This window comes from Danio rerio, chromosome 21 (assembly GCF_049306965.1).
Source record: "Danio rerio strain Tuebingen ecotype United States chromosome 21, GRCz12tu, whole genome shotgun sequence".
In the NCBI taxonomy this organism is placed as follows: domain Eukaryota; kingdom Metazoa; phylum Chordata; class Actinopteri; order Cypriniformes; family Danionidae; genus Danio; species Danio rerio.
Window position 1 is genome coordinate 21702971 of NC_133196.1, and position 17435 is coordinate 21720405.

General features: G+C 33.9%; 2 protein-coding genes across 3 annotated transcripts; both read left to right on the forward strand.

Moving 5' to 3' along the window:
* Nucleotides 1–867: 867 nt before the first annotated feature.
* On the forward strand, nt 868–9359 carry si:dkey-30k6.5. Its single transcript, XM_683166.11, has 4 exons — nt 868–1170; nt 3305–3443; nt 5502–5996; nt 7165–9359. The coding sequence occupies exons 1-4, from the start codon at nt 991–993 to the stop codon at nt 8622–8624; spliced, it is 2274 nt and encodes a 757-aa protein (XP_688258.2). The 5' UTR covers nt 868–990; the 3' UTR covers nt 8625–9359.
* Nucleotides 9360–9836: 477 nt separating this feature from the next.
* zgc:103482 lies at nt 9837–15745 on the forward strand. Of its 2 annotated transcripts, none has more exons than XM_005161172.6 (8): nt 9837–10220; nt 10339–10444; nt 10564–10710; nt 13303–13377; nt 13467–13550; nt 13691–13856; nt 15143–15325; nt 15475–15745. In XM_005161172.6, exons 1-8 carry the CDS (start codon nt 9980–9982, stop codon nt 15517–15519), a joined length of 1047 nt encoding a protein of 348 aa, XP_005161229.2. In that variant the 5' UTR covers nt 9837–9979; the 3' UTR covers nt 15520–15745.
* The last annotated feature ends 1690 nt before the right edge of the window (nt 15746–17435 follow it).

The window sequence follows — 17435 nt, forward strand, 5'->3', positions numbered from 1 at the left end:
CATACATTTAAACTGTTTTTTTTTTTTTTTTTCATTTTAGGTTTTAGGTAGGCTCATGTTGGTGGTGGATGAGGAGATTCCCCACAAAGTGTAAAGCGTTTCGAGTGCCCAGAAAAACGCTATATAAATGTAAGGAATTATTATTAGTATTATTATTTAAAGTGCGTGGGTTTAGGAAGATCTCCTAAATTCACAAAAAGATTGGTTTCTGCAGTATGAAAAAGAAAGCAAAGGTCAGTATTTAGGATTTATGGCCTTACATTCACTGTAAAGAATACAGGGTTCCATGTGATTTATTCATGTTGTCCTAACACAAATCGATTAAGTTCACTTAAAGTTAAGTGGATTGAACATAAAACAAATAAGCTGTCCCAAAAATCTAAAAAATTGTGTTGTTTCAGCTCATTTTAAATAAGTTTAAAAAAGCAGCAAACGTTTTTGCGTGTTTGTGACAACATGCATAATTGTCTGTAATATAACTGCAATATTAATTCATATAAAGAGTTCAGTGGATATTAAAATAGAAGTGTGGGATTTTTTCCAGTATTTAAGTAGTTCTGCAATGTGACAAAATATCTTAAAATTATATATAAATATTAAGCGTATGCTAGTTGTATGTAGCAGTATTTGTCACTCTAAATGCTATTTTTAGTTTCTAAATAAAAAATAAAAATAATACATAAATTTTGTATATTTATATTTACAAATTAAACTTAATTTTTCTATGATTTAATGTACCTCACAAATATATATATATAAAATGGATATGAGTAAAAGTGTACTAATTACTCCAGCCCTTCAGGTGGCGGTACTGCTTTCAGACAACACACTCCCGTCCATATTTCAGTTTGAGAGACAAATTTCCTTCCGTCTGTTTCACCCGCCACAAACAAGCAAGTAGTTCGGTCCAGTTATGGTACTTTTAATATGCCGTTTTTGTGTGTAACGAGGTAAAAAGCATATGTTTTGCGTATAGAGTGCCGAGTAAACATGACAGCAGTAATTCACGAGTTGCTGTCCTCCGTTATGGGGGTTTTAGTTGAAAGTGTCGTGTCGGAGTTAAGCAAACATCTCTCTGACTTGACGACTGTTTTATCCGAAGAGTGGAAGCGCAGCAAGGGGAAAGCAATGAACAAAAACAAACTAAAACAGGCCAACCAAGCCAAATCTGTAAGTTCTAGTACAAACGCAGTGTCTCTTTCTCTTCATGAAGAGCTGAGTGCTGGTTGACTGTTGTTTACATTTTAGCTGTAATTACAACTGGAATATAAAGTTTACAGTGCAGAGGATATATCTAAAAGTCAGTATTAAGTTTAATTACATGTTGATTATTTTATTAATAATCCAAATAATCTTGTAACTCTTATCTATTTCATGTTAAGCAGTTGCTGACCAAATGGTGTGCAAGTAAAAAATGTAAACAACTTTTGAATGTCAGTACGTTTTAAAACCTTTAATTTTTTCATTTGATACATGACTGGAGATTATTTTGATATTTAGACACAAATCTTTTTTTGTAAGTGTTGCATATATATGTGTGTATCGTGCAAATGGATGATAATATTGTGTTTTGACAGAAAGATTAAAAGACTTAAAAGTAATTTAAAATTATTCTTATACTAAACCAAATACTACTATAACAAGTATTTTGAAAAGTTGTGCACTTTTAATAATCCAGGCTATCCACGAGGTCTTAAAAAATCTTAAAATTTCTTAAATTTCAAAAACAAAATTATAGGCCCTACAAAGTCTTAAATTTACTTAAATATTTTTTGTTGTAGGGTCTGACATCATGTTAAACGGGTCTTAATTTTCCTTTCTAAGTAAAGCTACCCTATTACAGATAATCCATCTCAAAACTATATTTGTTTTTATTGCAAAGAGATACAAATCACAACAGCTGTTAAACACGTTTACAGCAAAGTCTCCTAATTAATTCCTTAAGCAGGGAAAGTAAACTAAAGCAACACATCCCTTCACATAATCTTCATACAAAAACTATTTACAGATATAACTGGGCCATTAGAAAAAATCCTTAGTATTTAGCTCAGTATAAGTTTAAAAGTTCAAAATGGTCTTAAAAAGTCCTTAAAGAAACATGCAGAAACCCTGATAATTCCAGGTTTTGCTATGGCAAGATTACAGTAATTATGTGAGGAGAAATAGGATAATAATCACCTCCAATAGGAAAATTGTAAAGATTTATTTTTGATTATTATATTATTATATTTTACTTCTTGCAGCAATAGAAAGTTAAAATCAATACTGCTACTAGAAAATACAAAAACAATACTACTGATGATGACAAAACAAACTGACCATATAATTGATGGTGCATAAACATTTTATAATCTCTTTTATTCAAATGAATTTTAGAGAGTTGGTATTTTATAGAATATGTGGCATGTTACATTCTATAATATTCTCTGAATATTAATAATGTATAAATTTTTTTATAAAGCGCCTTTAAAACTAGCATCTCAAGGCACTTTACAGACATAAAATGTGCAGCAGTAAAAGATACAAGGATGAATGCAAAAAATATATAGTAATAAAAAATAATTAAAAGCACATAATATAACAATATTAATTTTAGTTTTGTAGTATATAGTATAGAATGTTTATTCTCTTTAAAAAAGTTTTTCCTGCATAGAGAATTACAAGGTGGCCATCTCCATTACATTTTTTTTTAACCACCTTTGCCTTTTTACAAAAATCAAGCAGGGAGTCATGGCTACAATAGACCCCAACCAATCTCAAGCATTAGTCATGTTTTGAAGTATTTTTTTTTTACTTTTAGCCTTTTTAAATAAGATAATGATTTGCTTAATAAGGATACAAGAATAATGGAACGTGTTTTTTTATTCTCTCTGCCTTATTTTGAGCCAGAAAAAAAACTTTTTAGTCAAGTCAATTTTATTTCTACAGTGCTTTATGTTGTACAGATTGTGTCAAAGCCACTTTACGAGATTGAAAAGGATAAAAAGACATAGCATTTCAGTTGGTGAGAAATATACAGTATATCAAACAGGTAGCAGAGTAGTGGTAGACTGCTGCTGTTTTTCTGGTCAGAATACATTGAAAATGAATAACTTTAGAGTTCTTTAGTAATCAGAAAAATAGAATTATTGCAGATAACCCATTGTGTTTAAATACTCGCATATGTTGTGCATACAAAGCATGCAAGTCAAACATTTTGATGTTTGTAAATTTACTTATTGTTATTAAACTTTTGTATCTGACACAGGAAATAGTATGGGGTTCATGTAGTTAACAATCTCAAATGATCTCTTTTGCCTTTCAGAAGGAGTTTGCTGCATTCATGGAGCTGTTGAGTAAAGCCACGGTAGAGACGATGGTGAAACTGATCCACGATCGCATCTCAGCTCAAGTATTGGAAGTTACAGCAAAGTCTCAACTCTCACAGGAAGACAAGCTAGATGGTATGTTTTCAAGAGCCGCCATTATGCATTAAAAAAGGTCATATTTTGGTTTTGGGGGATCCAACAACAGGCTGATATGTGTGCAAGGTCAAAAAACACTTCCATTGTCTTAAAATTTGCATTTATTTTTACCTAATTATGTCAACGACTCCCATATGATTCGTTCAGCAATACATTTGTTCTCAAACCCCTCCTTAGCGCGATGGTAATCTGCGCTGATTGGTCTGATTACCCAGCCTATTGCGACTTGTCGATTGCATTCAGTGTGAGACAGTTGGTGATATTGACGCCCTTTTTGTGTACATTAGTATACGTAAGGGGGCAAACTTTTCAAGATGGGTGGTCATTTTTAGTGGCCATTTTTAAGTCGGCCATCTTGGATCCAACTTTTGTTTTCCAATAGGAAGAGGGTCATTTGACACATTAAACTTATTGGGAATTTCACAAGAAAAACAATGGTGTGCTCGGTTTTAACATAACTTTATTCTTTCATGAGTTATTTACAAGTTTCTGACCACTTATAAAACGTGTTCAATGTGTTGCCCATTGTGTTGGATTGTCAATGCAATCCTCTTCTTCCACTCTTCACACACTGATAGCAACACCACTGGAGAGATATGCCAACACAGGCTTCCAGTATCCGTAGTTTCGGCTGCTGCACATCTTGTATCTTCACACCATAGACAACAAAGATAGTGGGGCCATTCTTTATCAATGGAAACCTCAAGGTCACTGGATATTTGAAACATGATGATGTGTTTCCCTCTTTATGCACTGAAGCTGGCATGTTCCCTGAGTTTTTCCAGCAAGATGGTGCACCATCACATTATGGGTGTCAGGTCTGAGCATTCCTAGATGAACAGTTTCCTGAAAAGTGTATTGGTGGGCCAGTTGAATGGCCCCCAAATGGGCTGGGCTTGAGTTTCATATCGACGTCATGCCAACGAGACTAAAGATTTGTTACCCTTACGATTCATTCAAACCACTGTGTGTCGACTGTTTTATAGATTAATCAATAGTTTTAAACACGATGCACTTTCAGATTCAAGCCTTAGCTTGATATTTCACTTCCCTTAGAGCTGTGTTAAACACTACATAGAAGGTCATTTTCAAAAACCCATAATAGGGGCTCTTTAGCTTTGTGACTAAATGTTTCAAAAGGACTTAACAATTGGGCACAAGAAATTGTACCGTTTGAAATCTTAATAAAGATAGATTTTATTGAATTATTTATACAATAAAGAGAGTATTATTTACATTTGATCATTCAATTCATGTACCTGAATACTGTTATTCTCTTCAGAAAATCACAATGCACAATTTTTTTCATTTTAAACGTGCTCTATTGTACTTATGTATGCATGTCATTTGGTAATATTTTATTCATGATTCACTCTCTTATAAAATCATCCCAATAAATTAATAAATTCTTTACAAATAGAGCAATTCAAGTCGTCGGGTGAAATTGAATTCAAAATATCTCACAACCAAATATCTCAATGTCAGATTTTTTCACTATTGTGCAGCTCTATTCAGTAGTGTTCATGCATCACATGCATCACACATCCCATGAAAGTGAAAGAGAAAAAAGAAGGGTGGGCTTCAATGAAATCTAAACCTTTAAAATCTCTTTGTATGCGGAAGGAGATGAAATTCTAAAACCAACTAGAATCTTTTTTTCTTTTAAAGTATTAGCTATGCAATCAGTTCTTAGGATATACTCTTGTAAGGTCTTTTAATAATAGTTAGAGCTGCACAATATATCAAATGAGTATCAACATCACGATGTGTGTATCTGCAATAGTCACATTGCAGGTTTAGATTATTTATTAATGATAAAATCAAAAGGTATTATTAAAAATTATTCTTTTTAAATAATCTATACAATTATGACGATCATGTTCAGCAAAACAAAATATAGCAATGTCAGATTTTTCCAATATTGTGCAGCCCTAATAATAGTTCCATAATAGAATTGTTTTAATATCTCATTGTGTTTTGTTGCATTTATTGTAATTTACAAAAATAATTTTTTTTAATCTCATTGTATTTTCACAGAGGGTCAAGCAGCCACATCTGAGCCTGAAAACGGTGTGCTTCTTGAGCCTGAACTGAACAAAGAATATGAAATGGGATCAGAACATCATGAAAACTCTGGACAAGCAGCAAACAATCAGTACCAACAGCTCTCATCCGCACCCACAGACATTCTGGCAGGCGCTTTAGTTTTGAGTGAAAGCCAGCCTTCCACAAGCACAAACGGAGCCACAGAGGGGAGACAGGAGCCTTTCGTTTGCAAGTCCTGTGGAGTGTCTTTCAGTGATGGGGCTCTTTTGAACATTCACAATGCTTTACACAAAGAAAGACCTTTCAATTGTTTAATATGTGGGAATACTTTTAAAATGATGAAATGCTTGATGAAACACCAGAGATTTCACACTACTTCAGATATGAGCATTGAATTCGAAGGCCCCCTGCATGAGGAAGAATTCATTGTGCAGCTGGAAACCTGTGACAGTACATCACTGGAAACACTAGAGGTCACCACTCAAGGTAAGACACCACTTGAAGTGATAGTTCAGCCAAAAATTAACATTATATATATATATACTCTCCATCAAGTGGTTCCAAACCATTATGAATTTCTTCTTTCTACTAAAAAAAAGTTTTAAAGAAAGCTGAAAACCCATAGCCATTAGAACAAATAAATACAATGGAAGTCAATTTTTAAAGATTTCCAGGTGTTGAATTGGTCAGTAATGTTTTAGAATTATTAACATTATTATTATTATTATTATTTATAAATGGTATACATTAGAAAATAGCTGCAAATAAATTAGCAAACAGTTTAGCCTATAAAATTAGCTATGATAAAGAAATTGGATCAAGTTATCAGATCTCATTAACCTTGTCTTCCCTGTGTAGTTTAAACGTTCTGATTAAAGAGCTGATTAAATGAATCTCTTTTTGATTTTTCATTTGATTACATTAAACAACAGAGGTGTCACTTTAAAATGCACAGATATAAAGTGAAAGCATTCAATTGCTTTGCTAACTTTAAACGCTCATTTAAGACAAAATTTGTTGTGTTTAAAAGAAAACCCACCAAGATCAACATGTTTAGATATTATTATTATTATTATGTGTATATGTCTGTTCAAAGTCATACATGCACCAAATCCCAGTTTCGCTTAGGGGCATACCCTGGTGGATCAGCGGTATAGCTTGCATATAGGGAGTATTGGCTCTTTAATGTTTTTCAACCTTCATCGAAAGATTATAAATATGGGAAAATGCCTTTACGGGCTGATAGCTGGATAGAACTGTAAAAAGGAAGGGTTGACTGGTATAGTATTAGACTTGGAAATTTATTTTAATATAAATCTATGAGTCTTAATTATATAAAGTCTTCACTGCAGCTTAATATTACTTACATTTAAAGTTAAATAAATATTAAATGATTATAAAAATGCATACTGACTACAATCTTTTGAACTGTACTGGTATATTAAATTGTATTTCATGTATATCTGTTATGACGGTGTACATCATTTTTATTATTGCTTTCCTTTTTTGTGTTTATGCTTTTCTGTTTTACAACTATTTTGTGACTTTATGTAAACCGTAATATTATAAATATTGGGTGCACTATTAATGACCAATATTTCTCTATAAAACAAACGTTTCAGTTTCTTAACCATACTTTGTGTTCTCCTCACAGATATTCTCCAAAATAACCTGGACGGTGAAGACGTGTCTTGCGCCATCTTGGAAAGCAGTCAGTATGCAGCTGAATCACTCGTACAAACTTTAAACATTACTATCGAGAACACTGATGACAGACAACCCAACGCCACACCTGACATGGACATGATAAAGCAATCCAATGATGGTTTGTTTCGATGCAAAACATGCGGGAAGTGCTTTGAACTGAGATGGAAGTTCATTAATCATGTTCGGGCTCACGTTAAACATTACAAATGCTCCCACTGCGATAAACGCTTCACCATGAGAAGCTGCCTCATCAGACACGCAGCGACACACACTGGAGCTCAGCTCTTCAAATGTGACATATGCTCCAAGTCTTTTGTATTTCAGGCCTCCCTAGAAAAGCACAAGCATCTGCACACTGCAGAAAAGACTGTTACATGCCCAAACTGCCAGAAGGTTTTTCCAGGCACGCGTTCGTTCGGTAGACACCGATGCAGAGCAGTCGAAACGCTCTACAATTGTCCTGTCTGTGACAAACAGTTCAAGATCAAACAGAACATGCTGGATCACCAAACGCTGCACACCGGAGAAAAGCCCTATTGCTGCGAGATTTGTGGTGAGTTTTACAGCTGCGAAAGATATCTGAAAAATCACCAGAAGAGTCACATCGAGAAAACCTACGAATTTTCCTGTGAAATATGCGAGAAGCGGTTTAGCGCTCGCAAACACCTGCAGGCGCATATGCTTGTGCACACGAGGGAAAAGCGATACACATGCGACGTATGCGACAAGAAGTTCGCAACGTCTGGAAATCTCAACAGACACAAAGCCGGTCACACAGGAGTAAAACTTTACGGTTGTCCGATATGCTTAAAGAGGTACACGACTGCGTACGCTCTAAAAATGCACACACACAAACATACTTCAAGCAAACCTTTCCTTTGTGATGTTTGCGGTAAGGGATTTACTAGTTCGGACTACATGAAAAGGCACAAGCGAATCATTCACGCCGGAAGGAGGGATTGTGTGTGTTCCATCTGTAATAAGGCCTTCATATTCCCCAGTTCTCTTAATCAGCACATGCTTGTACATACAGGAGAGAAGCATCATGAAAGACTGATCAGTCCTCTGCTGAAGAAGTTTGCTTGCGATCATTGTCAAAAGAAGTTCTACTCACAAGCCGCACTTACGGTTCACCAAAGGGTTCACACAAAAGAAAAGCCGTATAGTTGTGAGATTTGTGGAAAGAGGTTTGGGTATTCCAGCAGTATTCAGATGCATATGAGAATACATACTGGAGAGAGACCTTTCGGCTGTGATGTTTGCGGCAAGACGTTCAATCAAGCTGTTCACCTGAGGACTCATCAGCGAGTGCACACCGGCCTCAAGTCTTTCAGCTGTGAGAGCTGCGGGAAGAAGTTTGTGGACCATAGAAATCTCAAGCAACATAAATGTAAATACACCATGTAAAAAAAGACCAAAGATTACACTGAATTATTGGGGTGGTTCAGCCTAAATATTTTATTTGCTTTTAATTTATTCACCCATTTAAGATGTAGGTGACTTTTTTTTTTTCAGGAGATAGCTGAAGATTTTGAACTGAGTTTGGTTCTTGGTCATTTATGAAATGCAAGTAAATAAACAAAACATATAGGCAAAAGTAAAATATTATCTGTGGCTACTGATGCTACGTTGAGGTCTTATAAAGAGAACTGATTGATCTGTGTAAGAAAATTACATTACAGCCTTGTCGTTAATCCACAGCTTTTGCAAATGTTAGCTTCCTGCTGTGTAATGACTTTAACAGCTTAAATTTGAGTTTACTGAGGTTGATTTAAATAAGGTTTAGTTTTTTACACAGACTTGATTTTTTTCTGTTCATAAAACTTTAATCAGTGTTTTATTTTGTTCTATTGAAGAATCAAACATACATGTTAGATGGCCTGAGCCTGTATAAATCAACACAAATGCTTTCATTTTTAATGGAGTTACCGTTGAACATTGCATCTCGTTTTCAGGACTGTTTGAAACTGTATTGCATAGCCTTATGATAATATCTGATTATCTGTAGACATATTTGGAAGTTGATTGGATAAGGTTTTGTACATTTCTGTATTTTATTGTTTGGAAATCATTATATTTATATCAAACCATGACTGGGAATCAATGATTGTGCGTAACTGCAATAAAAAAAGACATGAACCACTTCTGCCTTCCTTTCTATAATTGTATAAATTTGGTGATTAAATCATTTTAATTTGACTGCATTAGTGATTAGCATTTATCAACCCTCTCTTGTAAAACACTTTCACCTAGTCTGTTTTAGATATATCCCTCATTGGAGGCTGTGTATGTAATATCTGTATAAAGTAATTAATGCATTTAGAATTCTATAAAGTAAATTATTTACGTAATTTATTTAGTATAATGTTTGAGTAATACAACAGTAAGGTAAGTTATAACAGAAATAGTACAAATCTTTTTATAGTTATATTTGTTATATTAAATGTATATATTTCTTATTACATTTCATATTACCTTGTAAAAGAAGGAATAAGCCTATGTGTTTTATATTTTACGATAAATAGTTTAAAGAGCGCAATTCATATTAATGAGCGCGTTCTAGAAACTTCCGGGGCGGAGACTGAGTACTTTTATATGAACCTGAATTCAATTATCTAAACGTCATCCTTGACGGTTGTTTTGTTTGGTGATCGGTGGCTTCAATCGATGGGCGCTGCTTAAAGTCTATATTTTCTATTTTTATAGCATTCTTCGATGATAGCGCGTCGATTATTTCATTTCCCTTGTAACACTGGATAAAAATGAAGGAGTTGGTGGAAGAGATGCCTGATGAGGGATATGGATGCACCGTGGCTAATCGTTTTGGTCAGCTTCTGGGCGACGAGTCCGACCCTTTCGACATCCTATATGCTGCAGGGACTGAAAAAAAGCAGAAGAAGAAGAAAGAGGAGCCAAAGAAAACTTCAACCACGACTAAATCTGTAAAGAAAGAGTCTCAGAGGGACAGGAAAACCATCCTTCCCGCAGGTGGGGGTGGACAAGGTAGGTGAAGGACAGGACAGTTTTACTCAGAATAACGTGAACGACTTCGTTTAAACTTAACTTAAAGTGTTTTGTCGAGAGCTTGAAATGTAAGTTGTTGTTTTTTTTCTATGACAAGTTCGTCCTGGTCATGAAGTCGTTGAGGAGCCAATACAGAGACGCGTAACTTTTGACCGCAAATTTAATGATGCCGAAAAGCCTCCCCTCAGTTTCTCTGTTGAAAGGTAAAGCTGTCCAGTTAGGCTACGTGCAAATATTTATTTACCTAATGATTTAATTTTTTTAAATATAGAACAATAAAAGACCTGAGTTATTTTGTCTGCCTTACCTGGTCTGTGTGTAGGCCCGTGGATGTGCTGGACAGGCCTGCCAGAGGAAGAGGTACTGGAAGAGGAAGAGGAGCCCGAGGCCCAGTATTTCCAAGATCCAATGATGGATTTGATCAGAGAGGAAAGCGAGAGTTTGAGAGACACAGTGGCAGTGACCGATCGTGAGCAAATGTTCATTACTATCATGTTAAGAGTGGTTGGCAGCTGCTAGTTTCAAGCCTATAGAAAAAGAGTTGTATCATGTACGCAGGGGCAGACTTGGTGATTTGGGGGCCCTAAGCAATTCCAGGTATGGGGGCCCGGGCATTGAAACTCAAACCATTCTCTCTCTCTCTCTCTCTCTCTCTCTCTCTCTCTCTTTCTCTCTTTCTCTCTCTCTCTCTCTCTCTTTCTCTTTCTCTTTCTCTCTCTCTCTCTCTCTCTCTCTCTCTCTCTCTCTCTCTCTCTCTCTAAGTTCAAGTTGTTCATTGGGATGACATTAAGTACAGTATTGCCAAAGCACTTCAAATATAAAATATATTAAAACCATTGAAAAATTAATAATAATACCGATAAGATATAATGACACGCACACAAAAACAAACAAAAAAAACAATACATTTGATAAATATAATAATAATAAAAAGTTTAAATTATTAAAATAAGATACATGAGTTTACATTAACCATTTCTTATGGTGTGTAGGGTGTATACATATTTTGCAGCTAGTCTAGATATTAATTCGTCCCCTCCGAGTATATGGTAAAGTTTTTCTGAGTCATTTAAATTAAAAAATTTAACTGATCACCGTTTCAAATTGGGGGAAAAACATTTGTCTAGTAGTGATGTATTTAGGGCAAAACAGAAGGAACTGTCTCATCCTCTATTTGGTTTGTGTCACAACATTTACATAATCTCTGTTCTTTAGGAGTCCAGGATTTTTTTTGTCTGCCTTTTTCTATTTCTAGGTCATGATCACAGAGGCAATATTTAGAAAGAATGTGCTTTTCTTTTAATTGTTTTAATGATAAATATTTTTGCCAACTGTGTGGTTCTATTTAGGGCTGAATAACATTTAAGTTTAGTCTGGAGGTTGAATTCAGTTTTTAGTTTTTCATCATAGTTATATTTTAATGTTTTTTCAATTTGTTTGTGAAGGTTTTGTTTGGGGACGGGTTCAGTTTGTGTTTTTTTTTAAGTAGTTCAGATACCAGTGTGTTTAGAGGATGAGACACTGTAGGTTTTTCATTAGCCAGAAGGGCTTTATATTGGACAGACTGGGGGTCAGACTCATGCAGGTGCAGCCAGAACTGAACAGCTCGTTTCTGAATCTCCAAGTTTAGCTGGTATAAACCCAGATCAGCCCTGCAGGCAATGTTAGACGTGTTTCTGTGGATATGTAATATGTTTTTATCAAATTCTAATTTTATTCGTTCTATTAAACTTTTATTCCAATTTTCAAATTTTAATACTGGTGCCCAAATTTCACTCCCATATAGTAAGATAGGTTTGATAATAGCGTGATATAATTTAATCCATGTTTTATTTGGTAACTGTAATTGGCCAAAGCGTGACTTTATGGCATAGAAAGCTCTGCGAGCCCTCTTGCTCAGGGTCTTGACAGCGAGATTGAAGCCCCCAGAGGCAGAGATCTGGATGCCCAGGTAAGAGTAACTGCTACAATGCTCTAGAGCTGCTCCTCTGTATGTAAATTGATATTTTTGTCCCTGAGATCTGGCCTTCTTCTGGAACACCATGACTTCGGTTTTGTCCATGTTGAGTCTCTCTCTCCCTCCCCTCCCTCCTCCCTCCTTTTATTATTATTGTTTTCCCAAGTAGTTTTAGCTTTAATAGTAATATAAACTGCATGTTAAAAATCTATTTTAACAACATAAAAGTGGAACTTTTATCTTCTTAATGTGAAATTAAATGCAATAAAATCACACAAAAAAAGTTTACAAACTATGAACGGTTAATAAGCCGTATTTGTTTTATTTATTTATTTATTTATTTATTTATTTATTTATTTATTTATTTATTTATTTATTTATTTATTTATTTTTATTTTATTTTTTTAGATTTTATTATTTGCATCATGTTCAGTATATTAGGAACATTTCACTATTCATGAGGGCCCCCAGTTTTAAAAAGAAGTATTACATTAAAATCTTAATGGTTACAGGAAGATTTTACAGCATATGATAGAAAATTTTAAAATAAGTTATATGCTTAATTTAGGCAATTTTTGGCATTGGTTGGGCCCCCTAATTTCACAGGGCTCTGAACAGTTGCTCACCTCGCTTATGGGTTAAGTCCACCCTTGAATGTGCGTTTTGAAGCTCAATTTTCTAGACATGCTGGAAGATTCTGGGATCGTGTGGTGTTTTTTAAAATTTATATATATATATATATATATATATATATATATATATATATATATATATATATATATATATATATATATATATATATATATATATATATATATATATATCAGTTGAGATTGGTCTTGTTTTAAAGTTGAAAACACTAGTGCTGTCATGTAAAAAAACAAACCAAAAAAAAAAAAAACTAAAAGTAATTGTATTAATTTAAAACGTGCACGTGTGCCTTTCTCTTTTTGACTTTAACAAATAATTTGAATTTGTTGGGTTGTAATTAGCTATTTGAAACCTGCTAATAGAAACATTTCTGGAAAACTAGTGTTTTTTTGTTTTTTATTCTTAAAACAATTTGTACACAATTTTTCTGGTAAATGAACCATTATTTGAAAGTAGGAGTGTCCGTTCTGAAGAGAAGCGCAGTGGCAGCGGATCTCGCAACTGGGGTTCTGTGAGAGACCATATGAGGTGACTATTCATGCTTTATATAGTCGTTTCATTTTGCAATGCTTTTTCTCTCATTTAACACGGTTGTAATTTATTCTTCTGTCCTGTAGTGTAATTGAAGTAGCCTCACCTAGTGAAGAGGTCACTGAAAATGAAGAGACCCAGGAGGCAGTTGAGACTGATGGGGAAAACAGGTCCGTTTCATACAGCTGCAGGAAATCTCTTGTAAATCACTTGATGCTTGAAATTGTAAATGCGAATATGTGCTGGCTTTATGGACTTGTTTTCTTTTTATAATTTTAACTAATTTGTAATCGTATGAGTACTTCTCCAGACCATCTGAGACTGAGGAAGTGATTGAGGTTGCCATGGAGATGACACTGGATGAGTGGAAAGCCCTGCAAGAGCAAAGCAGGCCCAAAGTAGAGCTGAATATCCGTAAGACTGAGTCATCTGTGCCATCCAAGGCTGTGGTGATCCACAAGTCCAAATTACTTCAGGTAAAGAGTGTTAATAGTTGTACAAAAATTGTTGGGCTGAGATCTGCTCTTTATTATATATTACACATGCACACTACTGAGCAAAAGTCTTGGGCCACTAGTATTTTTGCCAAAAAGAAAAAAACTGATCTGACCAGCATCCAGTTTATCTGGAATAACATGAAAAAACAGAACAGACTGAGACAAACTAAATGCAGAAGAACTTAGGCAACAACTCTAATAGGGATGTAACTATTCTAGATTTTGCTTGTACGATTATAGTCTGAGGAATAATCATGGTTTCTTGATTATTATTCATTCATCATTTTCAAAACTACTAGTCTAGAAAATTACATGAAAAAATTGTATTTTAAATGGTTTATTGTGGCTCCGTTACCAAATAATACAGCATAAAAATAATAATTATAATATTAATAGTAGTAATAATAATAATAATAATAATAATAATAACAATAATAACAATAACAACAAACGATAGTCCATTTCTCTTTGGACTTCAAGTTTTTGGCTTTAAAACAAGTAATAATATTAACCTAAATATGAATGACAGAACTATGAATAAAAAAAAAAGAATAAATTTAAAATAGTATTCGTTAATCCAGTGTGTGCGTTTTTGACTGTTCAAGCTTGGAATTTTAAACTAGCGTGCAGTTGGCACAACATTTAGTTGCAGTGGTTTTGTTCCGTGCTGAAACGCAGTGTTGAGAAGCATTTACGATTAACTGTGACTAATTCAAGCGTGGCTAATAATGAAACCGGTTAATTGTTGCATCCCTAAATCTCTAAGATGCTTTAAAAAAAACCTACCTGTAAAGCTACAGTACTGTTCAACAGATTAGGCAATGGTGTAAAATGAGGATGCTTTCAAAAATAATGCATTTTATTTTTCAATTCACTTATTTTAACTAAATCAAATCAACATTTTGTATGACCATACTTTGCATTAAAAACACTTGGCACACTTTCCCATAGTTTTTATAGGTAGCTTTGCAGGATTTTTTTTTTAAGCATCTCTGGTATGATTCTTCTGGATTTGGTGTCATTTTCTTTTTGTTTCTTCATGTCATTCCAGACCGACTAGATGATCAGATCTCAGTGTGGAGCACTAGATGTTGTCAGACTCCTTGTGCAGACTATAATCTCTCTGTATAATTGCAATTAATAGCAAATAATGTTTGGAAATGTAAATTAATATTTCAAAGTGACATGCTACAGAAACCTACAGAAAATACTAATATTTTTACGATTCTAAGATTTTTGTACAGTATTGGATATTTTTTTTATAGAAACAAGATGGCATGGATGAGGATGTGGTTTTCCGTCGCCCAGCCAATGACATCACATGTCAACTGGAATTTAACTTTGGCAGTCTGGATCGGCCAACTCGTGGTGGAAGAGGTGGACGAGGTGGTCGTGGCCGTGGGGGTCCATCCATGCCGACCCTACGATCTCCACAAAAATTTGATTCTGTAAGTTAGTTTTGCATTAGAAACCACTCAAGTGCCTGACAGTCACAGTCCTGGGCATAGCAAGATTTTAATGCACTTTAGTCCAGCTTGATTTTCATGCTGTGTGAGTTATGATTTTGGTTTGGGGGTAAATCATGTTTTATTTTTAGGCTCCAAACCCAGATGATCCGGAAGATTTTCCTGCACTGGCTTAATGCCCTTTTGGAGGAAGTGTGTGATGATCAAACATATGTTGGTAATACTGAAATGGGCAATGTACACGTGAAATGATTAAAAAAAGAAACTATGCACAAAGTTTGTTCTTTGCATTTTCTGTAACATGCATTGTATATAGTTTTGAAACTTTTGCACTTGTTTAGAATGAATATTTTTAAGAGGCTGTAGTGGTTTGTTCTAAAATAAAGCATCCTGTTAATGGCACATATTGGTGCTGACTGAACACTTTATTGCTTAGATGTGTTTATGATGCAATATTTTGCACCATGTAATAAAGACCTGCGCTTTATTACATGGTGCAAAATATTGCATCATAAACTTTTTTCAGATTTTCAGTTTGTCTAGACGAGCACAAGCAAAGATTCTTCAGTTTAGACACTGGCAAAAGCTTCAGCAGCAGCCGGTACATAACCCACAGCGAGACAGCTCGTGTGATGGGTCCAAGTAATTTTTGTTTTACTAACATTGAGGGTATTTTGCATTAATAAATACACTATATACATATGAATTTTCATTTTGGCCAGTTAAGGTTCTTTCAAATGTTTCTTTTTTGGAAGCCAGAAGAGAATTTTTTCCATAAATATTAAGTAGCTTTATTCATTTTTGAGCACCAAATAATCCAGAATCATTCCTGAATGCTAATGTGACATGGAAGACTGGGGTGATGGTGCTAAAAATTCAACTTCTTTTTACAGAAACTAGCAGTGGAATAATGAATTAGTTCAAATTCAAGTTGGCTTTATTGTCATTTTAACAATGTACAGTGCAGTATACAGTAAAATTCCTCCAGGACCAAGGTACTACATCAAACAACATCAATTGACAACATGACATAGGACTATGCACTACGATAAAAAAATCTAGCGAATTAAAATAAGATAAACTAAACTAAAAATGAGTAAAATAAGACTATGAATAAGAGGGCAAAGTGTGGTTTGTGCAAAATTAAAGTTTTTATAGATAAATATTTTACAATAGTAATTTTTAATATCAGGGATTTTTGTTTGTCGCTTAAAAAAAAAAAATTTTATATATATATATATATATATATATATATATATATATATATATATATATATATATATATATATATATATATATATATATATATATATATATATATATATATATATATATATGGTGTTCCCTTTTGTTATTAGGTTATTTCACAGCTCCATTTGACATCATATGCTTGTCACAACGGGTAGTCACCGGAAGTCAAACACAGTCACAAGACTTTACCTGTTAACTAAGGCTAGCAATAATATACATTTTTAAATATTTGACTTCAAAATTACCAATTCAAAGACTTAGTATTAAAGTAGATATTAAAAGCTAAATGTAAACTTTGCAGAACTAACATTGAGTCATCAAATATGGAACAGGTAGCCCTTCACAACCACACAAACAGCATGTACCTCAGATGATTTTTATTTTCTTCCAAAATCCGAAGTAAAATATTTAGTGTTCTCAGTGTTGTTTAAAGTCATGCAAAAATGAAATTAAAGCTAAACCGGTTTTCATTTTGATATAACTTGAACATATTTCAATATTATATTATTAATATACGCACAACAGCAGCCCGTTTTGTCAAAAGTCAGAAAAGTTGTTAAAGGGAATAAAGTCCAAATCCTCTTTCAAAATATATTTTTTAGGATGTCTGCGCTGTCTGAAAGCAAGTTGATAAATCAATTCACATATTTAAGGTTGTTAAATCATGTATTTATATAGTACATTTTTTACAAGGCATGACATTTTGTATCATTTTTGATAATTCAATATTTTGGTGTTTGCTAAAGTTTGCCTACATTTTAGTCTGCGACTATTGGGGTGTTGTGTAGTTTCGATAAAATCCTGCTAGATTTGACTTTTTTTTTTATTTATTTTTTTATTT

What these genes read in the sequence shown, in the direction of transcription:
- si:dkey-30k6.5 (XM_683166.11), top strand. Translation starts at nt 991, where the DNA reads ATGACAGCAGTAATTCACGAGTTGCTGTCCTCCGTTATGGGGGTTTTA. An exon ending in ACAGGAAGACAAGCTAGATG is followed by an intron (nt 3,444 to 5,501) that starts GTATGTTTTCAA and finishes GTATTTTCACAG; the next exon opens with AGGGTCAAGCAGCCACATCT. An exon ending in ACTAGAGGTCACCACTCAAG is followed by an intron (nt 5,997 to 7,164) that starts GTAAGACACCAC and finishes TTCTCCTCACAG; the next exon opens with ATATTCTCCAAAATAACCTG.
- zgc:103482 (XM_005161172.6), top strand. Translation starts at nt 9,980, where the DNA reads ATGAAGGAGTTGGTGGAAGAGATGCCTGATGAGGGATATGGATGCACC. An exon ending in CGCAGGTGGGGGTGGACAAG is followed by an intron (nt 10,221 to 10,338) that starts GTAGGTGAAGGA and finishes TTCTATGACAAG; the next exon opens with TTCGTCCTGGTCATGAAGTC. An exon ending in ACAAGTCCAAATTACTTCAG is followed by an intron (nt 13,857 to 15,142) that starts GTAAAGAGTGTT and finishes TTTTTTTTATAG; the next exon opens with AAACAAGATGGCATGGATGA.